Consider the following 27672-nt stretch of genomic DNA (forward strand, 5'->3'; position numbering starts at 1 on the left):
CCTTCTGGGAGACCCCTTTCGGATTTCCGACTAGTTTTCCTTTGGCGCTCCTAGCCAATAGTTGCCTGCCATTTGGCCAGGTCCCTACGGCAGCGAGTGGAGAGGGGGGACAGCTTGGTAGCGTCTTCGCCACCGCCCGCTTTTCCTTTCCTCCCCCCCTTTGTTTGGCACGAGGGGACATACGGACAATACTACTAGATACGCCCCCGGTAGCCAGCTCGCTTCCTCAAACCGGTTGCTTCCTCGACCGCTCGTCTGAGCGGTCGACATGTTGTTGTCAGGCCAGTCACCCCGTCAAGGTCGTTTTCGCCTAGAGCGGGTGTTGTATGGGCGAGCCTTGGGGGTAGGTGGGGGCACTGACCTTTTCCCGCGTCTTCGCGCAATCGGCGCTGCCGCCCTGCCAGCCACTTCCCGTTGGAAGTCTGCTTTAGCTCCCCGACGTGGATCGGCTTGCCGAGTCGACCCGTGTTCGGATCTTTCAGCCTGTAGTTCAACTGCGAGAGCTTCACAGCAACTATGAACGGCCCAATCCATTTAGGCGCAAGACCAGCTGCGAACCCCGTGCTCGCATCGCTCTGCACATGGCTACGCTTTAGAACGAAGTCTCCCACTTGAAATTCCACGTTCCGATGCGCGCGATCATAGGCAGCCTTCTGGCTAGCCCTTGCTTTAGCGCGATTTTGGCTGGCCTCGCTCACTGCTTTTTGCAAGCGATCACGCATGCGCCGCGCGTAGTCGGCTATTGCCGTTTCGCCTGACGAAGCATCCTGCCTTTTGGTCAAAATGGTGTCAGTTGGCGTATTTAGTTCCCTCCCGAACATCAGGAAGGCAGGCGTGAAACCCGTGGAGCGATTCTCGCTTGTTCGCAGTGCAAAGGTGATAGCGTCGAGGTGCTCATCCCAGTCGTTGTGCGTCCGGGCGTATGCCCCGAGTAGTGGCTTCACGTCGCGATTGCGGCGTTCGGTCACATTTGACTGCGGATGATAACACGTCGTTCGCTGCTGCCGTACGCCCATGGCGGCACATGTATCACGAAAAACTTTCGCCGTGAAATACGAGGCGTTGTCAGTGATCAGTCTCTCCGGAAACCCGTAGCGACAGAACAATCCTGAGAGCTTCGTCGGGATTTCCTTCGTTGTGGCGTTTCGCAGCGGATAGAGTTCAGCGATTCCGCTGAACATGTCACCACTAACACAAATTTGTGCCCTCTTTTGCTGCGCGGCAGCGGTCCGATCAGATCGCACGCCAGTTTCCCATGGCTTTGTGCTCACAATCGGTTGGAGCAGGCCAGGCGGTTTTCCACCTCGCGGCTTCCTTTCTTGGCAGACGTGGCAGGTCCGTACGTATTTACATACATCAGCCTTCATTCCTGCCCAGGTAGCGAGCCGACATAGTTTCTTCCATGTCTTTGGTGCGCTTCCGTGACCGTCTGCGTCGTGATAGTGCTGCAAAGCAGCATGCCTCAGTTGGCCGGGGATGACGGCTTTGAAGCACTCGCTTGAGTCTTCTTTGCCAGGCACGTATTTCAGCAAAGCTCCATCAGCGTCCAACAGGAAGCTCTCCACCTCACTCGCAGCAATACCAGCTGCACTGAGCTCGCACCTACCGCGTTCTCCGCGGATTCTGGGCGCTCTTCGACCAGCGGTGTCGATTGGTCCGTCTCTTCACGCAGACTGTCGACCATCTCACGACAATACGAGTCTTCCTGTTGAGCTTTGATAAGCTCTTCCCTGCTGAATGCAATCTCGATCGGCGTTTTCGCTGTCACGAGATGCGCGTGCTCCGGAGGCAGGAATTTCTCCTTTCGGCCCTCCTTTCCCGACGAGCGGGGAAGTTGCCGCGCCTCCTCTCCCGTGGCTGGGGACGGGTCATTCACCGGCGCGCGCGACAGCGCGTCCGCAACCACGTTTGTGGCACCTTTCCGGTAGCGCACCTCGAAATCGAAGCGCTGTAGCATCAGTGCCCAGCGCGCGAGCCTCCCGCTCGGCTCACGTAAGCGGGTCAGCCATGTCAAGGTCATGTGATTGGTTTCGACCGTGAACCTTGTACCTTCCACGTACATCTCGAATTTTCGGAGCGCGAAGATGATAGCGAGGCATTCCTTCTCCGTCACTGAGTAGTTGCGCTCCGCCGGTGTCAGCGCGCGGCTGGCGAACGCCACGGGGCGCAATTTCTCGTCCTCCTTTTGGAGAAGCACTGCGCCCACTCCGAAATCACAGGCATCTGTCTGGATCAAAAAGGGCCTATTTAGGTCGGGGATTTTCAGTGACGCGGTATCGGCGATGGCTTGCGAGAGCTGACGAAAACTCGCCTGCTGTTCCTCTCCCCATTCCCACGAGGCTGCCTTCCTTAACAATTTTGTTAGAGGCGTTTTCAGGCGGATGCAATTGGGAATAAATTGGCGATAGTAGCCCACCATGCCGAGAAAACGGCGCACGGCCTTTACATCGTTCGGCACCGGGAATTCCAGGATAGCGCGAAGTTTGTCAGGGTCCGGGGCTACTTTTCCTCGCTGAACGCGGTAGCCGAGCAAACTGACTTCGGCCCTGCACAGCTGTGCTTTAGCGGGGTTCAGCGTGAGACCTGCTGTTCAGAGTTTTCCTAGAACGTCTCGGAGGTGTTCGAGGTGTTCCTCGAATGTGCGGGAGTAGATGACGATGTCGTCCAGGTAGGCGAGAGCGTGATGCCATGTGGCGTCTCCCAGTACACGGTCGATCAGCCGCTGAAAGGTGCTCGGACTTCCGGACAGACCGAAGGGCATCCTAACGAATTCGTAGAGACCCCTGTGGCAGGTGAACGCCGTTTTACACTCGTCGCCTGGTCGCATCTAATAATAATAATAATAATAATAATAATAATGTTTTATTTACACCCAATGCGTACATAGGATGAGGGAGCACAGCAGAAAAAGTTGTCGTAATGACAACTTGACAAGGCCGCAGGCCCCCAAAACAATAACAATGACAGCTTCACATCGGCAGTGCAGAAAATATACAATCACAAAGTATACATACTAAAATTAACATAACGTTGCAAAAGACAACATTCTTCACAGGATGGGGGGGGGGGGGGGGGGGAATGGAATGAGAAGAAAAAAAATAACTAATACAACACTAGTGCAGACTTCTAGCATAGGAAAACAATAATGCACACCTCTAAACAGACAAAAAATGTTTTCTAAGCTCTTTATAAGTGATTGATTCAAGTTTAATGTGTTTTCTATCCAGATCGTTTAATGTTCGTGGCAGTATGTTGTGTAATGTTTGGAGACCATAGTTAGTTCTGTATGTGCGTACCTTCCATTATTCATTTTTGCGTGTAGCGTACGCTCTATCGTTTGCTTTCAGTTCAGCTAGTGACTGCAGAAATCTAGAATTATTTATGAAATCTCGTTTAAGTGACTTACATAGTCGATAGTCGTAAGCTTTAGTAACTTGCATAATATTGTATTTTTTAAAGAGATCATGAGTATGAAAATAACGTGGGACATTTTCAATAATCCGAAGAAACTGCTTTTGTAACACATAAACTTTTTGCGTGTTTTCTTTAGTGGTTGAACCCCAAACTAAGCCACAGTAGTTAAGCCGCGATGAAAATAGGGAGTTATATATTAGTGTCATAATATTACGTGGCAGAAAATTATTTCGATAAGCCAGCCCCACTACCTGAGCGAGTTTACTTGTAAGGAAATCTACATGCGCATTCCATGAAAGGGTTTCATTAAAGATTACACCTAACGTCTTGAATGTCGGTACGATTTCTACTGGTATGGTCTGCATTGATATTGTTTTCGTTATTATTATGCTCTTGTTTCTAGGGCGAAATAGAACTAACTGCTTTTGTTTTCGTTGTGTTTATTTTAAGCATGTTCATGCGCGACCATTCTTCTAACGCAGCAAGTGTTAAATTTGCATTATCAATGAGTTCATCGGCCAATCGTCCAGTTAGAAATACACTGGTGTCATCGGCATATATAATAAAGTTAGCTGCGGGACAGCTATTCACTATGTCGTTTATATATAAATTAAACAAAAAAGGCCCCAAAATGCTTCCTTGTGGTACTCCACAGCAAACTTGTAAAGGGTTGGAGAAATGGCCATTAATTCCTACAATTTGGATTCTATTACATAGATAAGATTCTATGAGAGATGCTGCTTGTCCACGAATGCCATAATGCTCCAATTTTCGTATTAGTAGATGATGATTTATGGAGTCGAACGCTTTAGTGAAATCAACGAAAACGCCCAAGACCAGTCTGCTGTCTTCGAGTTGAGATAATATAAACTCCTTTTGGGCAAGCAGCGCAAATTCTGTGCTAAGACCTTTCCGGAAACCGAACTGACAGTCGACTAGGAGGTGATGTTTCTATTCAAACTGAACTAATCGATTTAGAATAACCTTCTCGAAAGCCTTAGAAAGCACAGGAAGTATTGATATGGGGCGGTAATTCCCCATATCGTTTCGCTCGCCTTTCTTAAACAGCATAGTTATTCGTGCCACTTGCATCTTAGACGGAAATACGGCCTGAGAAAGGCACAGGTTAAAAATGTGCGTAAGGCAAGGCGCAAGAACATCAATAACATGCTTTATTGGTACAACAGTGAACCCGTCAATATCTTTACTAGTGCTGTTGTTTATGCTTCTAACTAATTTGATCACTTCCTCGTTTGTAACAGGATCAAGAAAAATGGAGGTCCCATTTCTATAGAAATTCTGAAGATCATTAAATACCACATTGCTCTCTACAGCGTTCATCAGATATTTGTTAAACGCATCAGCAAGCTGCTTCCCGGACAACTCAGAGCCATTGATTACCATTTTTTCAATTGTTTCAGCGCCGACGTTTCGCTTTAGCACAGAATTAAGCCTTTTCCACAATACATCCGTACTTCCTACAGCAGAGTTGAATAAGTTATTCATATAGGAACGCTTTGCCTTCTTCAGATCACTGCCTAATTTATTACGGTATGTCTTAAATTCTTTGAGTATATTAATATCCTTAGACTTTATGAACTGGTTGTATAAATCATTCTTCTTGTTTATTCTGCTAATAAGCTCGCTGCTTATCCAAGGCTTACGTATCTTTCGGCGGCGCTTGGTGCGTACGAAAGGAAAGCTTGCTGCGTAAATAGACTTCAGTCTGCAAATGAATGCATCATAAGCGCAGTTTGCATCTGCTATGCTGTAAATGAAATCCCAACTCGTGGACATTACCTTTTCGCGAAACATTGAGAGGCTACCGAATGTTATAGGTTGAAGTACAAGGATATCTGAAGTGTGTTTTCGACGGGCATACCTCCTCGAGCAGAAAAATATTGGCAGGTGATCACTCAGATCAAATGCAAATACGCCAGCTTTAACTTCATCAGAACCTATATTTGTGCAAAAAACATCAATTAGAGACGATGAAGTCTCAGTTATTCTGGTAGGGAGACTAATTGCGTTATAGCAGCCGTGGGATTTTAATAAAATATCAAGTTTATATTTTACGGAGTCATTCTGCAGCATATTGATATTGATGTCTCCACCACAAATAAAATCTAAATGATTTTCACTAACGAACACCAATATTGATTCAAAATGTTCTAGAAAAGCTACAACAGAACCATTTGGGGGACGGTAACACACAGCCAATAAAGTTCTTTGTATCCTGACTAACAAAAATTCATAGTTCTGGGTTGTTACAGAGTAATCTTCAATGAGCTCATAAGTATTGTCATCATTAACTAATATGCAAATCCCTCCACCATGCCCCGTGGACCGGTTGGCATATACTGTTTTATAGGACGGTAGGCGATAGACATCGGCTTCATTAGTGGACCATGTTTCTGTCAGCATTACAACATCAAATGTTCTCTGCACTTGTTCAAACAAAAGATTCAAAACGCCTTCTTTGTTTCAGATTGAACGTACATTGGCATGAAAACATTTGAAAGAATTAGCATATTGTTTGCCTAAGCAGTTCCCAAAAGTATGCGGTAAAATGTATGACTCTTTTTCCATGTTTGACGAAAAACCTTCTTATCTCAGTTTATCGAGATCGCCTACGCTGGCAATCGCTATTGCACTCTCCCCGTCCCTCCTGCGAACAAGAACTCGGCCGTTGCTATGCCACACAAACTTGAAGTCATTCCTTTTGGCCCAGATTTTTGTGTCGGTTAAGAGTGCACGCGCCCGCCTTGTCAAGTTTTCCAGGATGAACACTGTGTCGCTTGAGTCACGCAACTTTTTCCTACATTGCCACCAGATATCCCGGTCTGACTGCTTCACAAAGCGGCAAATTACACCAGGAATTTTATCTTTTTTTGCTGGTAGTCGGTGAATCGATACGACGTCACATTCCGCTAGCTGCCGCAGGTTATGCTGCTTAGCAATCGTATTGATTTTGTAAAGCAGATTTTCTTCATCAGTCTGTTCAACTCCATGAAACTCGAGGTTGAGCCGTCGGCTCCTCCATTCAAGGTTGTCGACTTCAGCCCTTAGCTCAGCTACATTCCTGTCCTGGGATTCAATTTTGTCCACCCTGCATTTCAGTTCAGCGATATCCTGTTCATTTTTTTCGGTTCGTGTTAGCAGTTCGTTACACTGCTCTTTAATGAAGTCTAGTGAGTCCTCAATTTTCTCAACCGTTTCTTTGAGTGGTAATAGCACATCGAGTTTGTCGCTTATACTTTTGAGCCACAGTTGAATGTTTGCCATGTCAGGTTCGCTGTCAGTTTTTTCAGTTGCAGAGGTTCGTGATTTGGAAGATCTGCATGTCGAGCAGAACCAGTTTTTGCGGTAAGCTTCTCCTTTCGTCTTGATAGTTGTATCCGCAACACCCGCACATTTTCCTGTGTGATATTTGCAATGACACTCGGCACATTCAATTGTGGCATCGGTCACATCCAGTTCAGTATCACAAGTTGGACATTGCTCGTTTTCCATACTTTTCACGTGGCAGCAGCGGCAGCAACGATGGAAGTGCAGGAGAGTAAGAAAAGTTTACCACTGACCTGCAGCAAAAACAGTTGCTTTTAGAAAAGAAGTTCATTCCATGCTGCCGCTGCTGCCAAAGTGATGCACAGGCTCCGGTGGTCCTTTTATAGCTGGTGAGACCCTCGACGACAGCGCCTAATGTAGCGAAGATGGTAGCCGAGAACCAGGCTTGCTTGTACGTTGGTGGGCGGTGCTGATAGTCACGCAGAAATCTTGATACTCGGCGTCGAAGAAGGTTTTCTGTTATCTGCAGCAAAAACAGTTGCTTTTAGAAAAAGAAGTTCATTCCATGCTGCCGCTGCTGCCAAAGTGATGCACAGGCTCCGGTGGTCCTTTTATAGCTGGTGAGACCCTCGACGACAGCGCCTAATGTAGCGCAGATGGTAGCCGAGAACCAGGCTTGCTTGTACGTTGGTGGGCGGTGCTGATAGTCACGCAGAAATCTTGATACTCGGCGTCGAAGAAGGTTTTCTGTTATCTGCAGCAAAAACAGTTGCTTTTAGAAAAGAAGTTCATTCCATGCTGCCGCTGCTGCCATTACATGCTGCTGGAGATAGCCTTTGCTAGCGTCCAGAGTAGAAAAATACCGCGCTCCGCCGAGGTTCGAAACAATGTCGTCCACGCTCGGGAAGGGGTATGCATCCTTTTGTGTGACCGCATTCAGTCGCCTGTAGTCCACGCACAGCCGTGAGCTACCGTCCTTTTTGGGGACCAGCACCACTGGGAATCCCCAGGGGCTTGAGGAGCGGCGAACAATGCCCGCATCGATCAGTTCTTGCAGCGCCACGTCAATCGCCTGCCTTTTGGCGGGGCTGACCGGTCTCGGGTTGGATTTCCAAGGCTGCGCGTCTCCTGTCTCGATGCGGTGCTGTACAAGCTTGGTACAGCCGGGGCGGTCCGTGAACATCTCTTCGAAGTTTCCTAACAACGAAAAGACGCGGCCGCGCTCATGGTCTGTTAGGTTGTCGGCGTTTGCCAGCAGACCCTGTAAACACTCTGCGCCCACGCGCAAGGCATGGGGACGGGCCGCATCTGCTGTATTCAGCGGCTGAGGGGGAGCGCCGCTTCCTCGGGAGGTTTTCCTCCTTTCCACCTCGGAAGCTGTCCTTTCGGCCGTCGTGGTCGGTGCTGTGACGAACGGCTTGAGTGGCGCGAACGGGCTTTCCCGATAGCCACCATTGCCGATATCAACCACGATTCCAGTACGGGACAAGAAATCTCGGCCGAGAATAGAGAGATTTAGCTTACCGGAGACGTATTACGTCTCCCGGAGACGTAGAAACGTAGACGTATCGGACGCCTACTGCGCATGCGTGAAAACTGCCGATACGTACAAGCGCTGGAGACGTACGCCGGAGACGTATGCCGCGGGACGTCCAGCTTGCCGTAATCTCGCGAGATCTCACGAGATTTCAGCAGCCATGGAGCCAAGCCGCCAAGCTAAGCCAAGCGCCGATGGGATGGTGCTACGAGTGCTTGTAGAGTGCTGCTGTGCGCAACGGGCCACATAGTTCTTCCGTTTTCACATTAGCGTCATCAAATGCTGTAATACCCTTGCCCCGGCCGTGCCAAGAAAACATCATGCGCAAGCGTTTCAGTGCGGCGGACGACCAGCAAGTAGCTCGAGATCGCCACCATCCTGTACATACACTGTACAGCGCAGGGAGAAGGCGCCGTCGAAAGAAGTTGCAACGATTTCTAGGGATCCGCCGACGGCGAACGAGCGCTCGCTCCGATACGCAATGAAGGCGTTCGCAAAGGCCTTTGCAAGCCATCCAGCGTCAGAAAAAAAAATGATTCCGGTAAGTCACTACCCACTACCTTCTCTGTTCAGACAATCGGACTGGACAGCGGACTGTCCGAGCGGAACAATTAGTTATCATATGTGACGAAAACGGCACTTTCGAGTAGCTCGGAATGGCAGTGACTCGGCGCCTGCCGATCGCGTGCGCTCCGAGTAGGAGTGGTGGTGGATGATGCTTTCCCACGATACATACGGCCCGCCCGTCTGAAAACCACCTAGTCGATTGCTGGGGAATAGCAGCGCAAAGTCAAAAGCCACTTATATTGTGCGAATTAGATACATGATATTTCAGCATTTTTGCTAAGCATGGCTAATACACGTCGTGTAGCTGCTTTTGTTTACATGTGCATGTAAATGTGCACAGCCACCAGGAGCCACAATAAATGAAAATTGTTTGCAAGATGATTTACTTTATCTTCTGGCACCATTAGCTAATAGCACATGCTGAATGCAGTGCCAAAGCCAAATATTGCAAGAGGTCATTTAATATATTTTTTTTTGCTCCAAGCTTATGAACTTGTGTCCCTGTGTCAGCACGTGAAATGAAGTGCGCCAATATTTTATGCTGTTGGACAAAACATTCAGGCACTGGAAGTCCTATTAGCATTTACAAGTCGCAGAGGCTGAACTGGTTTGCTCATTGTGTTATAAAAACACCTGAAAATTAAAAAAGGATCCTTGTTAAGGACCATTGCATTGAATGAAGGCAACAGTGTCTGCGTCGTGGCACTGTTCTAGTGTCCTGGCACAACTTTCAGCTGCACAATTAGATCCTGTGTTATGTTGGCAAGTTAATTACCAATAATCTGTGTCTCATATGGTTATTCCCTTTCAGATGAAATGAGCCTGCAAGTGCCTGAATGACATGGTGCCCAGAGAGACTCATGATGATGAAAGCAATCATGACAACTCCCGGAATAGTAAGCGACAACACTTCTTATATTACTTTCTTCAATGTTGTTGTTGAACACGTTACAGCTATTTACAAAGCACTGCAATTTTCAGTCTTGATTCTCTTACTGCAGTGTACAAGGTGTAGCCAGAGTGCTAAAGTAAGCTCGTGCATGTTGTTATGCACCGGAAAACAGCCCAAGATCTCATGGCTGCAGAAATAATTATTTCTTTCATTTGTTTGCTTGCTTCCATGGCACAGCCACAAGTCTGCAAAGTGTGGAGCCGCTGCCGTCAACACCAAGCCTACAGTCAGTGCCCCTGAGGGGTGAGGACATATTTACTTTATTTTGAGCAGCACCAATTTGTAAAAAGTTTTATTTATCTCAATGCCTTAACAACTTACTATAGTTTAAAACTCACACTAGAACCTAGTTGTTAGCTTTTGCATTCATGCCAAAACTATGCACGGACCAGCAGCAGCAACAGTGCATTATACAAAATGCAATGGTCTATGAAAGCAGCGATAAATTAAATAAAAGAGTAGGAGAACAAATTATTCACAAATTTTCATGTTCATGGTGCACACTCACGAGACCATCGCAATGCTTTGTGTATTGTTATGCTTGTCTCACTGTTTTGAACCTACACTCCATTTGGTGGCATGACTGAGTCTTTGGTTTGAGAGAAGAATGACGTTTCGAAGATGAGAGAACAAAAGCAATGAAATTTGATTGCACTTCTGCAGACTTGTGTACATACTTCAAAGGTCTTAACAGCAAAAGGTCAAAAGCAAGTTCATAGCAATGATAGACTATTGAGCCCCTTGCCCAGGGCTATTGTTTTTTTTTTTACTCCACAAGAAACCTTTAAACAATCAATCCAGCCCTCTTACAGAACTTTGGTCAATAAAACACGGCACATCTCTCCGGGTCAATCAGGCAGTCAATCAAAAGGTATTGGTAAGCAATGTTCCTGCAGTCATACCATGGGAACAGGCGAGGAGACATAGAAACATCCCTTTTCACTTCGATAGCGTTGCAATAGTCGAACAAGGAGTCTGTCTGCCAGAAAAACACAGGGCATGTCTGATGCCACATACAGCGGATCAAAACAGCATCTGTAGAACTCAACTCCTAATGGATCAGTGTAATGGTTTTATGGCCATGTCCCTTCTCCCAAACAGCCACCATATCTTCCTGTGTGGTGTGCCATCAGGCACCCCTCTCCAGAATGTATTCATCATCGGGCAAAGCGTGGGAAGTTACCACATGCGTTTTCTTTTTGCGGCTTCACACTTTTGTGTGATGTTTGCCTGGACGCGTGATGCATTTCCAGCTCTTAGGTCATTGCAGCATGCTGCTGTGCATGTGCATAATCAACGCAAAAGCTCAGAAGTAATATTTTATAGAGACATTTCTACCGCAATTACCCATTTGGTGAATTTTATTTATCCTCAAGAAAAGGATGGCAAAATTATATTATTGTTTACTCCACCCGCCACTGTGGTCTTAATGCATTCGTTGATGTGAAAAAATGATTCAATTTGTTTTCAATGTGCATCAGAAGGAGCGTTCACTGACATAAAATAACATCAAATACCATGGAAAATATTTTGCATATGCCCGCAACAGGAAAGTCCAGGTGTAGATTGCTGTTGAACGTGACACTTAGTATTCTCTGCGAGCCTACAATTGTAATGTTCCGGCTCTCATTGCTGACAGCACGATTAAAAAAAAATTTTTTCTGGGAAAATAATTAGCGTTGTCTTTGAACAATTTATATTAAGTTTGTTTGATTGAAACCACAACAATAATGTTAACAGGAAGGCTTTGCTTTGCTTTGTCAACGTGTCTGCATCTGTGCTCGTCATAATAGAACAGTCATCTGCATGTGGTGGTGGCAAAACTAATAAATATCCAACAGGTGAAAGGTAGGTGGCAACTTATCCGCAAAGATGACGGCCTGGAGTCCTTGGACATGGGCGACGTCAGCTAGTCGAATTAGACCTAGCAGAGTTTCAGGGCGTGAGCTCGACAGTAGTTTCCCAACATTATTTTTTGTCTCTCGATTTATATTTTAGATTTCTGGACATGCCCATATCATATGTACCAGATCCACCCTATATATGTACGACAAATTTAATGGATATGTCGATGTGGGCAATGTCTTTGATGAACACTTTCAACAACAGTGGCCAAAGCAGGCTTCCTTGTGAAACACTGTTAGTGACTGTTAGATCGTTCAAATGGTGATTACTCAGGCATGCTATTTGTGTTTATTCTCCTCTCCTTCGGGGCAAGTGCCAAGGGATATACCCTACAACCCGTGTGCAATTCTGTTCACAACTATATAATCACACCAGGTAGATTGCTACAATGAGAATTCACTGCCTTTTCTTTTCCTTTATTTTTTTCATGAAATTCTAGTTTAAGATTTGTAATTATCAAAATACCCAATTGCTTGTCCATGAACCTTTTGTACTTGCTATATACCATGGCCTATTCCCCGCCGTGGGTATGTGCCATTACCACTAAAGACAGTCATCCATGGGTCTGATACATAGGTCAGGGGTGGAAGCAGGCTCAAACATTTTGGAGCAGCTTTGGGAGCAGCGAGACAAGAGTTTTGGAGCAGCTTTGGAGCAATGAGACAAGAGTTTTGGAGCATTTGAATTATGTTTTGGAGCAGGTTCCTAAGGTCAAATGCCTCTGATAATTGTAGCAATTGTTTTTCTCTTTCTGACAGAAAAAGATGAGCTCTTCCTTTTTATGCAAGTTCAATGCCTCTCCAACTTCGCACTCATTTCTGACAAGACAACGGCCAACAACTTGGAGCAGACTAGAAGCAAACAAAATGCTTGCTGGTGTGCTTTATAACTGAACACCTAGTGTGACCTTGTGACCTAACGCATTTGCCTATTCTGACTTGACAGATTCAAATGTCACATTTACCACTTCAATGCACTCAAGCAATGCCACTAATTTGGAGCTCAGATTAATGGCCATGACATTTCTGCTATCTTGTGCATATCCCTTTTTGATCCTATGCCTGTGCTGATAAATTCCTGAGCAGTGGTCAGTAGTGCCTTCAGGAAACATAGATGGCACTGAAGGGTAGCCTTTTCATACTTCAGCATTTTTACTTCACTACCTCCTTCCAATAGTTCTATCATTCTTTGCTTGAGCAATGCTGGGGCTCATTTTTTAAATCTTGGCAATAGGCCCTGTATGGCTTTCCAACACTCTTGAGACGCTTCCTAGTGAGTGACATGTTTGGAGTACCAACCCATAATGATTCAAGTATGATTTTGTCTGCTGTAGGCCCGGCAAGCTTGTTACTGAAAAAGAGGCTCTATAAGTGCCTGCTTGTTCTTAAACCACAACCATTAGAATAACTCATGTGGTTTTTCCAGTCTGACAAGCTTCCTTCCGAACGACTCACGGTAGTTTGCGCCTATCTGCTTCGCTTGCTGCTCTTGCTTCTCTCTCCACCGGCGATTCAAAAGGCTGAGAAGAGGTGCTACGTCACATGCACAGTGCATTTGTTTTGCAATTATCTCCAATCGCCAGTGACTCATATTAAATTTACTTGCAAACAAATATTTATTATGCCACATGCTTCCTTCCCTTACGAAAATTTCGTTTGTATTAAGCCCAGTGCTAGATGCGTTATATCTTTGCTACTGGTGCAAAGACATTGTTTGCGTGTTGCACTAAATATGATGGTAGAACATTAAAACAGCCAGTTTGGAGCAGTTTTGAAGCAATATTGCATTTTGGAGCAGGATAGAGCAGGAAAAGCAGTTTGGAGTAAAATGGAGCAAATGGAGCGGCAATCCCACCCCCGATAGGTGCATTCACAAGAGGAGACTGCTGCACTTCTGTGCCATGATATAGGGGTATGCCATATGCCCAGACATTTCATGAATAATCATGTGCGTAGTTATTCACTGCAATGCCAGCTGGAGAGCAATACTAAACAACCTCCAGCTTTCTCACAGCAGCTTTAATTTTACAGTAATTTCTGTGAACACTGTACCTTTTCATTCCAGGAAGGTAAAAGAATACAACACAGATGTTTTATGCAGCACATGGTGACGAACACTGCCCCGTGTGAAGATGGACATGTGAAGATCAGCTGGTGAAATCTTGGCAATCAGTTGACAAGATGCTGATTGCACTGATGAAAGAATGAAAGTTATTTATGTTGGCACTATATCACATTGCAGATAGCACCAGTTTATTTTCTCCAAACCTCTCTCGACCATGTTCACTTTGCCAAATAAATCCCAAATACATTTTTGCAACACAAATGCTGTCGGTGTGTTTCTGTTCTTGCATTTTATGGTGCATAAGTAGCTAAGGCTACAGTTTCGCAAATACAGGTCCAAAATTATCTGCAAAAGGCATTACACTAATTTTAATTTGCATATTTTAAGAAATATTTGCATTGTTAGAATTGTAAACATATGCAATGACTCGAAAAAAAAATATGTGCACAACCTCTCTCAAGTGAGCCTCAGCTACAACGTTGAAAACACTGTTAGTGTGGTCACCACTTCACCAAAAAGAATTCAAAATGTCCCGTTCCACAGTGGTAATTGCTAAAAGCATATCATAGATTAGTGTTTCTCAAATAAGGGCTCACGAAGTGATTTTCAGGATCCATGAAACCCACAGCTGCAAAAAAAAACAAAAGAAAGATATGCGTGATAGCTTCGGCCTGACTAGACACAGTTTTGCAGGGTTAAAATCTAGCAGATTCAAAGGCGACTTTAGTTTATGAAAAAAAAAGAGTGCGGAAACAGAGGGAGAGGGCATCTGCGGCATTCGTTGATGCCAACGTTGGTAAAACTCGAGCTCTGGCTGCACTACTGGATGGGGCTACAATGCAAAGCGTCTCGGGCATGATGACAACATGACAGCTCAATGAGAGTACAATTAATTCAGTAGTGTACAGAAAACTCTGAATAATGACTCTAGCAGTACATGCGATCAATGAATATATGAGCTGTGAATTAGCGGCATGAAGTGAAAAGCCATAAAATGGCATCATCACTTTTTGCATCTGGTAGCACAGGTTCTCACTGAAGCCGTCAGACGGCCTGACGAAGACAAGCTGTGGTGGTTCGCCGCCTCGTTCGCCAAAGCAGATGGCACTTCACACATATAGACACTTTTATAACTCAGATGCCACCTTTCCTTAATCTAGACAATACACAAACGCACACACAGCCGTTCGGGTGAAACACTAGAGACGGCCCACGCGGCACAACTCAAGTACAGCGTTCAGACTGGTGGTCTAGTGCATATTTGCGGTCACAAGCATCTCGTGCCACTAACAGTTCGAAGTCAGCGTTGGGAACAAGTGAAGCCGTTGGTCCGGAGCACAGCTGTCAGGTGTCTACCGGTAGACGGTCACGCAGTCAAATGAGCATGGGAGACAACGCCGAACCAAAGTCATCGCGTCCTTTCAGTTCGCCAAGTAGCGAGATGGCGAACCGAAGCTGTCATATCGCTGCACACAACACTCAGGCAAAAACCCCTGCATTTGAACACGAACACTATCACACGCCACCCTAAACGCCACCACGCACACACCATGTCATGCTGAACACTGTGAGACGAGAACAACGAGAAAGTAGTCATGCACTGCTGCAATCAATCGAGATAAATATTGCTGCATCTCGCATAAAAAAAAAATCATAAAGCTGCATCTCGGCATAACAGCGTCAACAAATGAACAGCATAAATCTTTGGGTAGCATTGTTGCATGCAGTGATGCTCATCTTGGAAATGGAGTAACTGTTCTAGAAAACACGGACAACAGAAATAGAAGTGGACATGGACGTACACAGGCTCACAACTGTATTTTACTAACCGAAAGAGGACATATATACAGCAAGCAAAAGTATAGCATTGAGCATGCGGTTTTGTGCACTTTATATGTGTCATCTTTACTTAGTAAAATCCAGTTGTGAGTCTGCAAGCCTCCTGTCCACTTGTTTCTGGTGTCTAAGTTTCCTAGTGCACTTACCCTATTTACAAGATATGCACCACTGCATGCTGCAATTATTGCTGTAAGGAATACAGAGATGAATTCTGCGACTGTTGACAAATGCCTCAACTATGAAGGTCACTGCTTGCCATGCTTGTCCATATTTTACTGAGAAAGGCAGCCTAAAAAAAAAATGTTCCAAATTTTTTGACCGCAGGACGTAGGCCGACACTTATGTCTGAAAAGGCACAAGGTACTGACCAACTGAGGCAGACACAAGACAAAGTAGATAGACACATGACAGCTGTACAAAGATGTTCGGCAGTTCATTGCGCAACTTTATACATGCCCCCTACCTGTTACCATCTCAAAGTTTGGTTCTTGAAATAGTCAATAAAAGAAAAATCCCGTGCTACGCTGCCAAACCTCCCCTCTACAGCTTCCCTAAAACTGCTCATTGCCTTGTTGAAGGCAACATGATGAGGCTGCAGTACGGCACCTCCAAACAGCTTGTAGAGGCCATCGGGGGTAGGCTGCATCACTATAGATCACATATTTATGACCCATGGTGATCTTCTGCAGGTTCTCAAAGTGCACCGTCTCCTTGAGGATCCCTAAAAGATAGCAAGAATTAAAAATATAACCAATGCGGGTCTACACAGGTGCCTCTGTTCTTTTTGTATAATGAGATGTAATTACAGTTGCAAGTTTTTAGATACAATTTTTTCCTACAAATTTATAAAATGCTACATGCTAACACAATCTTGCATCACATACTTAAGGGCCACGTTTCTTTACAGATGAAATGCTGTTTTTCATGAGGTGGGTCATTGAGTACCCTTTCCCAAAAACCAACTCAAAAAATATAAAAGTACTTGTGGAATTTTCACAGCAGAGATGTTAGGCTTTAATTTGGAAATGCACTTCCCTGAATATGAAAAACATATTACAGCTAGTTACTGCAATAAAGACATGACTGAACAGGCTTACCTGCATCGTGACGCCTGCCTTTAAATGGCCCACTGGTAGACTATGGCATTGGTACACATTAGTGCCTGATATTTCTGCACAGGCTCCACTTGTGCCCAAAGAAGTCCTCCTTCTGAGCCACAGACGGTCGACAAATTTGCCTTGCTGTGCCATGATGAAGCCCCAGCAGTTGAGCACGGGGGCCTTCCTTTGCATGCACCGCCTGAGGAGGAAAATTGAAGAGGCTGCAAGCAACGATCGCTTATAGAGTCCCTATAAAGTGGTCATGAGAAAATAATCTTTCAGTGTGCACCTTCTTTACTGTGCCGTAGCATAATACTTATTGCATTGCTTTTGGAAGAGTTCACTAGCGTTACCTTGTACAGGCCCATCAATTTTAAGGTGAAAATCTTTAATGGCTCATACTGTCGGCATTCGTTTGTTTGGTCACACTATAGCTGTCAATCAAATGACGTCATGATGATGCCATCAGAAAAAAATTAAAATCCTGTTTCCGCTGGGAGCCGAACCTCTATCCCTCGCATCCCCATCCGAGCGCTTTAGCCAACTGTGCAACGCTCGGGATCGTGAAACACATCAAAATTCTCCTTGTCTACTGTAAGGATGATAGTAGCGATGACAATGAAGTTGGAATTAGCAGTGATGACATTAGCAATGATAATGACGGTGCATTTAATTCATAGTGATGAGAGCAAACGTGATGCACCGTGTGCACCAGCAACGCTTAGATTTTCACATTTCTGCAGTGTAGATTCCGCAGTGCTCCCTGATTTTTTCAACACTATCATCGACACTTGATTTTTTTTTTCAAAGCAAGCGAAATTCAGAACCTACGCTAGGTTATTTTCTTTTTTCTTTTTTTGTAGTTGAGAAATCATATATACATCTCACTTTTGCAAACGGTTTGAGACAGTAAGGATGTAAATAAAGACCAGGAATTGCGCAGAAATCATGTGCCAAAACAAAAATGAGCCAGATTCTGCTGATGTGCAGATGGAAATGAGCCAAATCTATTTTATTCTTGACAGCTTCCTTTCTCAGCTTTAGCATGATAGGGTGGACTACTGCGAGTGTAAATTCAATTATTGCTTCTCCATAGCTACTTCCTTATCACTGCCTAGGATACGAAGGGATCACAGGAAAATCTGAAGCCAGAAGATAAAAACACTTGGAACATAGGCCTGCAGCAGACAAAGCAGTTTGTGCATAAAGCTAGCAAAATAACTTATAAAAGACTACATTCAGTTTAGCCTGTTGGCAGCGGCTTTCTGCATTTAGCAACATAAGCAAATAGCCGAAACTGGCAAGAAACGACAATATTTGCCGCTGTCTTGTCGCTTTGCATCCTATGTGCATCTACCATTCCCCGGCAATACAATGGTGCACTGAATTAAAATAGCTCTTCATTAAACACATTCCAACTAATTTCTACCAATAGAAAATAGCTTCACATCTTTGCTTGAAGCAGAAGCCCACTAAGCACTTATTTACTCACTTTAGAGCAAATCAGTGCTGCTGATTGTGTGACAATGAATATTACAACTCTTCATCAGCTGTATTCACAGTATGATCATTTACAGGAGACTAGAAACGACTCTGAAATAAATTTCATTCAGTCACAGTAGGGTCAAATATAGATTTTCATATCGATAAGGGCCAAATCCAAAATTGCTTACATTGTTTAAATTATTGCATAAAATTTTGTGAAATTTCTGTGTTGAGTATTTCTAATACATGAAGCAAATTAAAAAATAACTTGTGCTGATAACAACCTTTTGCGTATTTCTCAGTTTGTGTTTCCGTGGACTTCCCTAATTTAATAAAAAAAATATTGACTGGCAAGTGTGCTAGTGTTTATGTTGATGACCTTATGCTGTGCTAGTAGGCAAGATCGAAAAGCAGCATAGCACTGGTTGCATTAGGGACGTTAAACAGTTTCACTAAATTCGATGTCGACAAGAGAGCACCTTCCCAAAGCTCTACAACCGAGTTGAAGAGCAGGGGTATATATATATATGCCTTTGCACAAGTGTGCCTATGTTAATTGACGTAAAAAAAAAAAAAAGTGATTGCAGCAGATGTTCGGTGACTGGGCACGAGTCAACTGCAAGCGTTAATGTTTTACAGTAGCCAAAACTGCTCGCCTGCTAGAAACGACACAACGCCGTTACGCGCCAGAGAGCATTGGCCCCATGCCATCATCCCTAGGAGCATGAGCGCTGGTGCCTTTCGACTACAAAATGGTAGGGTTTTGACGTAGTTATATCGAGTAGAAGGCTCGGTAGCGTTTATGCACACATGGAATCTGATGGGGATGATGTGCAATGGGTAGCGCGAGAGTGCGTAGCAGTGTGCACGCGGGATGATACGACATCCCGCCCCGCTTCTCACAAGGAATTTATCGCTTTAAATCCGCTCCGGCCTTTTTTTTTTTGCTTTTAATTTGAAAGCGCTATAAGCGGTCGCACAAGTGTTAGACTGTTTTTATAAGCTCTGAACCTCAGGATTAGCGCTAATTCGCATTCAAAAATGACTACTGAAACGCCACAGCCAGTCAGCTTTGCTTTACATGTTTCGGCGGGCATATTTATTTGACACAGAAAGCACTGCTATCAATAATTTGGCTTGTAACCGTCAAGCCACCACAGCCACCACACCATGCGCTACTTACCTCGGAGAATCGCTGAAGAGCTTGCAGATCAAGCCACTTGTCATATCGTAGAGTAGATGACCGAAGTAAAAATCGAGCTGTGCCAAGGTGCCTCGGAGCCGGAGACCCTGACACGCTGCGCACTGATGACCTCATTTGGAATTAGGAGGGCTAACTGCAGCTCTCCGAAATTCTCTTTCTAGAATCTAAAACTCCTGTTGAACACTGTGTTGTTGTTGGCGCCGATGTTGAAGGGTACCACGCTCACGTAAGTTCCTTCGAGGCTTTGGAATATCGCGCTCCCGTTGAAATCTACGCATGTCTTCAATTTCATCCCATGATAGGGTGCCTAAAAGCTGCCTGTCGTGAAGGGTGAAGGATGCTGTCGGCATGATGTAACGTAACGTGGGCAGGTTGCACCGATAGCAGGAGCAAATTCTAGCACATGACCGAACACCAGCAAACACGAGCAGTTGTTTCCTTCCTCCATGCGACCACCAAAACAAACGGATTTAATGCAACTAGGCTTGGATTGTTCAGGCTTGCTGCAGGTGGCAAAGTGATTAAAAGTGAGCTCAAATTATAATTATTCAAAACACAGCTAACACGTCAACATGATGACTTCGGGGGATCTGCATGTGACATTTTTGTGACATTATTTGAAGTATTTATTACAAATAGCTTCTATCTTTTTTTATTGGATAGCCATCATCATCATCTGCATGTACGTCTAGCGATACGTCTTACGTATGGGCGATACGTACAGCTAAAACGTGTTTTGCCCGGTGTCAGCCGAATACGTCTACATCAATTTGCACGCATGCGCAGTAGGCGTCCGATACGTCTACGTCTGTACGTCTCCGGGAGACGTAATACGTCTCCGGTAAGCTAAATCTCTCTAATAACTGGTACCGTGAGTCCAGGCAGATGAATGAAACGCTGTCGCCGGGTGCGCTGATTCCAACGCACTACGAGGCGCACATCACCACCAGAGCATACTTCTCCGCTCGCCAACTGGAGGGGCAGGCTGCGTTTTCGCACCCGAATGCCTCTCTGTCGAAGGCGGGAAACGACTTCGTCTCCGATTAGAGAAGTGCTAGCACAGTGTCAAGCAGTGCTCGGAACGTAGTCCCTGCTATCGCAAGGTCTATGAACGGAGCCCTGGTAGTGGTCGGTGTTCCGATCCTGAGAAGTGAGGGTGCCACTATTGCAGCTCCGTCGCTCGGATCAGCTTCGGCCGCCGGCGCTGCTACCGGCGGCCTACCTCGTTTCCCTGACTCGCAGGGCAGGCACGAGCCAAGTGACCAACTTGGCCACAAGAGAAGCATGGCCCGGGATTCCGGGCTCTAGGCAGACGAGGGTGCTCTCGCGTACGGCCGTCAGTGAGAGCTTGTTGAGCCGCTGCCACCACCATGTTACGCTGCCCGTCCGCCCGCGTCACCAGCGCTCGATCGTTTGACCGTGTTTGGCAATCTCTGTCGGGCGGTCGGCGTGAGGTTGACCACTTTTCCTCTCGCACAGCTTCGATGATCCTCGGCCCGTTTGAGTAGGGATCAAGAGCGCGATCCGAGATATCCGGGAAGGCGCCCTCACCTGAAACACGTGACGTTCGAGCGTTTTCACTCCTTGAACGCGCACTGCCATTCCAGGCGCAGCTGGGCTCCAAACAATCCGATGGGGGTGGCGGGGGCCGGTACGCACGGGCAGCTGAAATTTCGGCTTGCACCCGACGCGCTTCCACGGCAAGCTCATTCAGGTTCCTGCAGCGACTTCCCCGCAGGTAAAGAGCAAAGGTGGGGTGGCTCTGTCGGATTACTCGTTCCACTTGCTCCGTGTTCGAAGCGTTGGGTTCGGCGTAATCGTAAAGCTCCTGCATCGCCCTGACGTATTCGACGAGCGACTCGTCGGGAGCTTGGGTTCGGAGTTCCAATTCTCGCTGCATTCGCTGCTGGTAGTCGTGAGGAAGGAATTCCTCCCTAAACATACTGCGGAATTCAGCCATAGTGCTCGCTGTGTGACCTACCAAACGGTGCCACCGAGCGGCTTGGTCGACCAGTGCCACTGGTATGACTCTTCGCAGCATGTGGGTCTCGCTGCAGCCGTTGACTTGGCCGTACTGGTCTAGCGCCAGGAGAAAGCTGTTGGCGCTCATTTGATCGCCGTAGCCGCTGTACGTTGGGATCGGTGTTCCGATCCGCGGGCTGGGTTGCAAGGACTGCAGCGCTTGCTGGAATGCGCTGGCGAGGACTCCTGCGAGGTTTTCGGCGTTTGACGCTGCCTCGCTCTCGGGTGCCGCGACGAGTGGCGAGATCGTCGGCGGGGTTGGCGCGGCCCCTGTGCTGCCGTTTGGTAGCTGCGAGGGCGGACATGGCGTGCCTGGCGCTCCTCCCCAATCCGTTCGCGCGTAGTGCAGAGGCGCGCCAACTCTTGAGGGTGGCATTTCGCGGCGTCTGCCGGAATCTGCCTGCGGGCGTCGTGTTTCGCTGGCTGCTCCTGCAGCGGCGAATTGTCCCGTCTGTAGAGTCGCGTTGGCGGCGAGCGAGCCGTGGGCCGGGCTTTCCCTGTACCCGGGGCTGAGCTCTGCGAGCCACGTCAGATCAGGCAGATTACTCTGCTGGTCTGGCATTGTGTCCGGCGGGAGCGAGTAGCTCAAGTGCTTCTGCACGAGAGAACCACGTTGGGGCGCCAGTTGTGGGGGTTCTTATTAAGCCGTCGAGCCTCTTCTGAGGTCTAGGCCGCAAACACAGAGCTCCCGCGATCACACACCACGGGCAGCCGTTCTCACGGCCGCAAAGTGGTAATGCAAATTTCGACACAACACAGAACAGGACTTTGCCCGGAACCAGATGTTTATTGGGTTTTCCCAAAAGGAACGCTGGTGAAGGTCTTGCTGGCGACCCTATCCTTTTGGATGGGGCCTGACACTTCGAAGGGCAAGATGGCGACAACAAAGAAGTATAGCGGGGAGGTATTTACCTTGCGTCCTTCCGTTGTCGCGGCTCGCTGTCGTCTCTCCCCGGCGGTAGCCGGTTCCCGCCGATCTCGGCGCATCTTGCCCTTTGTCCTTTTTCGGCCAATGAGCGTCGCGTCTGCGACGCCTAGCGGTGCGCTCCTGCGCCCGGCGAGGGAAGAGGGAAACGCGGCGCTATCGAGCAACCTGTTTGGGTTACTCAATCCCGGAAGAGAAGGAATACTTTTGTCCCCTTCATCCTCCGCGGCGCGCGGCGTTTCGGAGGGATGCGTGGTTCTGCACGATCGCTACAACGGCTAAACAGAGCTCTGGCCGACAGGCTGTCTATGTACGTGGATATAGAGTATAGGACCTGGGATCAAATTCTCCCATATGCCACGTTCGCGTACAATACGGCCCTTCAAGAGGCGACGCGGCTCACTCCCTTCGAGCTTGCCTTCGGCCGTCGAGTGACCACTCCCCTGGATACAATGCTGCCCGTGTACCCCGACTACGAACATGAGCTTGACCTGGACGTTGCTAGTTTTACTCAGCGTGCTGAGGAAGCGCGGCAGCTCACAAGGCAGCGCATATACCTACAACAGCAAATAGACGCTGACCGCTGCAACCAGGGACGGCGCTTCGCTACCTATACGAGCCAGGAGACTATGTGCGAATTTGGACGCCCGTTCGTCATCGCAGGCTGTCTGAAAAATTGCTGCGCCGGTACTTCGACCCATAGCATGTCCTCCGCCGCATCAGTGACGTTACTTACGATGTTGAATCCGCGACCCAAGACCCCTCAAGCCGCAGACGACGCACGTTCACTGACGTTGTACACGTCATCCGGATGAAACCCCACCACGAACGCCTCGCTGACTCCATTGAGACTGATGACGCCCCCTTTTATGTTGTGGTCTTCCCATACCAACATGCATACTATCTGTCAGCTCATCGCATCGAGCAGTATCGCATTTGCAGCATCGAGGCGATGCTGCCAAGAAGGGGTGCAATGACACATGCCATGCACAGACGACGACGGAGAATTGAAAGGGCGATTGGGAGAAGGCGACGAAGTAAATCTGTGCTCCGTTTCGTGCTGACCTGACTGGTTGTCGTTGTTATTCGGTGCCAGAGTGCCTTCTGTGTAACATTTCGTTAAAATGTTGCTGAACACTGTCTAAAATCGCAGCTATCTGGTTGCCATCCCATTTTCGAAGACTGCAAAAACCATAAGCAGAAATAACGAACGCGAGATCGTAGAAGCCAGAAAAACAAAAAAAATAAAAGAACAATGTTTAAGCGATCCATTGATATCACTCTCGACGAAGGAGATAGTTCTTGGAAAAATAAAAGTGTGTTAAGTTGTGCGATACGTGGTGATGTCCGTCACGATAGCAAGCTAGTATTAGGTTTTGTCCCCTTCATGGATCACTGCCTTGTCGTGGCAGAGGGGCTTGCGAAACTCAAGGAAGTCGTGAGCTGTGCTTTGTAGGACCCCCCCCCCCCCCCCCCCCCAAGATACACAGGTGACGGCAGAGAGTTCTGACAAAATGTGATTCACTGGAGAAGGTAATGGCAACCCACTCCAGTATTTCCTGCCAAGAAAACCCTATGGCCAGTCACAATAGCATTAATGATATGGCGCCGGAAGATGAGCTCCCCAGGTTGGAAGGCATCCCACATGTTACTGGGGATGACCAAAGGGCGATTCCTAGTAGCTCCAGGACGAATGAAGCGGCTGGGCTAAGGCCAAAAAGACGCTCAGTTGTGGTTGTGTCGGGAAGCGACCGGAAAGTCCGATGTTGCAAGGAGATATATCACATAGCAACATGGAATGTAAGATCAATGACGCAAGGTAAAGTGGATATCTTCAAATGAGAAATGGACAGATTGAACATTGATATCTTGGGTATCAGCGAGCTCAAGTGGACCAGAATGGGAGAATTTAATTCCTGAGAATTTATATAATTGTGGGCACGCATCTAGGAGAAGGAATGGGGTCGGTCTCATAGTAAACAGAAGGATGGGCAAAGCAGTTCTAGGGTACAACGCCAAAAACGACCGAGTGATTTCACTTCGGATCCAAGGTCCCCCTTTCAACATAACAGTTATCCAAATCTATGCACCGACCACTACTGCTGAAGCTGACGTTGAGAGATTTTATGCTGACCTGCAATGCCTTTTAGACCACACTCCGTCATCAGACGTCCTTTTTCTCATAGGATACTGGAATGCTAAAATGTGGAGTGAAGAAATATCCGGAATTACAGCAAGTTCGGTCTTGGTGAGCGAAATGTAGCTGGGCAGAGGCTAGTAGTGTTTTGTCAAGAAAACAACCTGACCATAGCGAATACTCATTTTCAACAGCACAAGGGGCGCCTGTACACATGGACTTCACCGGACGGTCTGTACAAGAATCAGATTGATTATATTCTTTGCCGGCAGAGATGGAGAAGCCCTATACAAGCAGTAAAAAAAAAAGGCCTCAGGCCGATTGTGGCACCGATCATCAGCTTCTTGTTGCCAAATTTAAGCTTCGATTGAGGAAAACGCAGAAAGCTAGAAGGCCTTTCAGGTATTATCTCGATCAAATTCTATCAGAATATGCTGTGGAAGTGCGGAATCGAGTTTAAGAATTAGATCTAAAAGACAGAGAGCCTGAAGAGATGTAGACTGATGTTCATGATATAATACAAGAATTTGCTACTAAGTTAGTTCCAAAGCAAAATAAATGCAAGAAAGCAAACTGGTTATCTGAAGAGGCTTTGCAAATAGCTGAGGAAAGGAGGATGGGAACAGTTATGGGGGAAAGAGAAAGATACAAGGTTCTCAATGCGGATTTTAAGAAAATAGCAAAGAGAGATAAGAATGTCTTCCTGAACATACAGTGCCAAGCAGTTGAGGACAACAGCCAATTGAGGAATACAAGAGCTGTGTATAAGACAAGCAAAGATATCAAAGGAAACTTATGTGCTAAGCTGGGCTTGATAAAGGACAAACAAGGCAGGGACCTCACTGAAGCCTCAGAGATAAAGATGGGGTGGCAGGAATACACAGACGAACTGCACAAGAATGACCCGGATGTGCAAACCCAACATAAGACGGTTATGATTATTGATCTCGAGCCGGGCATCCTGAAGAGTGAAGTGGAATGGGTCTTAGCCAGCCTTGCTAAGAACAAAGCTAGCGGAATTGATGGCATTCCAGCTGAGTTGTTTCAAAACCTCAACCATAACGTTGTTAACATTCTGCATACATTATGTCAGAAGATTTGGACAACCCTGCAGTGGTCACAGGATTGGAGGAGGTCAGTTTACATCCCCATTCCAAAGAAAGGCAGTGCCAAATATTGTTCCAACTACCACACGATCGCGCTTATTTCGCATGCTAGCAAGGTGATGTTGAAAATCCTCCAAGGTAGGCTGCAGCAGTATGTGGATCGGGAGCTTCCGGACGTGCCAGCTCGGTTTCGCAAGGGCAGATGAACTAAAGACCTAATTGCCAACCTTCGCTGGATCATGGAAAGAGCAAGAGAGTTCCAGAAACCCATCTATTTCTGCTTTATTTATTATGCGAATTGTGGTGCTGGCGGAGACTCTTGAGAGTTTCTTGGACGGCCAGAAGATCAAATCAGTCGATATTGTCAACCATAAACCCTGACTGCTCATTGGAGGGTCAAATTCTAAAGTTAAAGCTCAGCTATTTTGGTCATCTGATGCGAACAGAGGAGTCGCTGGAGAAAGATTTGATGTTGGAAAAGGTTGAGGGTCACCGGAGAAGGGGTAGACAGCGAACGCGATGGTTAGATGGCATTCTCGAGGCGCATGCAGATCAAGTTATGTGATGTTAGGAAGATAGTGAGAGACCGGAAAGCGTGGCGTGATATGGTCCATAGGGTCACGAAGAGTCGGACACGACTGAACTGAACTGATTATGTTTTGTATATGCTCCTACACTGCATAAAAGCCTTTAATGCATTGAATAAGCCTGAGTTGAAAGTTAGCGCACGTACTGTCCACTCTTGTGTTGTCCATATCGGAAAAACGCTGTTCATCCGTGAAGATAGACCAACTCGCCGGAACATCCACCCTGATCTTCTCAAGGAGATACTCTTTCAGAGAGGAGAGTCGACCTCAAGTGCAACTACGTCGTTGTTCGCGGGGCCTTTCTCAGGTTTTTCTTTGACGCTGTTCAAAGACATTATCACAACTTTTCGAGCTAGTTGGTTCATAATTCGATGCAATAAAAAGCTGCGCTAGGACGAAGGAAGGGCTGGACGCACACAAACGCAGACTGACTTTATTTCGTGGAGAAAACCAAGGCGCATATACGTGATCTCCGCTACTGTCTAGTCATCAAAAGAAACCAGCGCGAACAAGTGGCGTACACTAATTCGTCAGGAAAGAGCGAATTTCTACTACAAAGAAGATAAACTTAACCAGGGCCGGCCCACTAAGTAAGACAAAACCATAATGTCATCCAATCTCACGGATGATCAGAAACAACCATCAAAATTGGAATGCTCTTAGGCACGAACACAAATCAGTAACGAACGACAAGACCCTAACAGCGACCAAAGTAAAACAGAACACCATCTCCAGGCTGCGTCAAGGAAAAACAGTGAAAAAAAAAACAGATCACACAAACACAACCCCGCTCAGCTCAGACAAGCCTCGTCAGAAACAATAAATACAGTGAAAAAAAGGCACCAAGTCAGAATAAAACCACTTTTCAACAACCGCAAAAACAAACGAAAAGCAAAAAAAAAAATAGAACAACACGCGTAGCTATTACATTCGACCGTATTTGAACCAAAGAAAAGACGCACCTCCGCGGTAGCTGACAAAATCAGAGCTCTTTTCTTTTTCCGAAAAAACAAATCACGCATTCAAGGAACGCAAACACATTAAGAAAGATGACCAAAGCAGAGCCCATATCTGTCCTTCCAAAAAAATAAATTCTTTATCCGACAAGAAAAGGGAAGGCCGATGTATAAGGTTTCAATGACGAGGCGCTCGCATTTATCTTTCGACCTTGCGAGAAACTTCGTCTCCTCAAAGTAAGGTGCGCATTCGTTCTTTTTCATGCAGTCAGCACAGCGTTTGGCCAAGAAACCCCTTTCATTCTTCTCCATATTCAACTTCCCTGCACCATCAAACATGAAAAATTAACAGAATGTGTTAATGGAGTGGTGTACCGCATTCATCTTAGCTGGGGAAAAAGTTCACATAGGCAAAACCGGCAGATGCTTAAGTGAGAGAGCAAGAGAGGAGAAAAACGAAAGAGGGTTCTTGGCCGATCACTGCGCTGACTGCAAGAAAGAGAACTAACGGGAATGCGTTCCTTACTTTCCCGGTCTTTGTTTTTCGCGCTGTACAAAATGCTTACCTCCTACCAACTTGCCCA

General features: G+C 46.5%; 2 protein-coding genes across 2 annotated transcripts in view; both read right to left on the minus strand.

Annotated features, from left to right (window-relative positions):
* Positions 1-27672, minus strand: part of LOC146194298 (testis-specific serine/threonine-protein kinase 3-like) — a 320653-nt gene that overhangs the window by 284429 nt on the left and 8552 nt on the right. The gene's annotated exons all lie outside the window — the stretch shown is intronic.
* LOC146194301 (uncharacterized) lies at positions 5955-7355 on the minus strand. The gene has a single exon (XM_084597337.1). It carries the CDS (start codon positions 6925-6927, stop codon positions 6022-6024), a length of 906 nt encoding a protein of 301 aa, XP_084453463.1. The 5' UTR covers positions 6928-7355; the 3' UTR covers positions 5955-6021.

Source organism: Amblyomma maculatum, chromosome 3 (assembly GCF_055883805.1).
Source record: "Amblyomma maculatum isolate TAMU_Amacu chromosome 3, ASM5588380v1, whole genome shotgun sequence".
In the NCBI taxonomy this organism is placed as follows: domain Eukaryota; kingdom Metazoa; phylum Arthropoda; class Arachnida; order Ixodida; family Ixodidae; genus Amblyomma; species Amblyomma maculatum.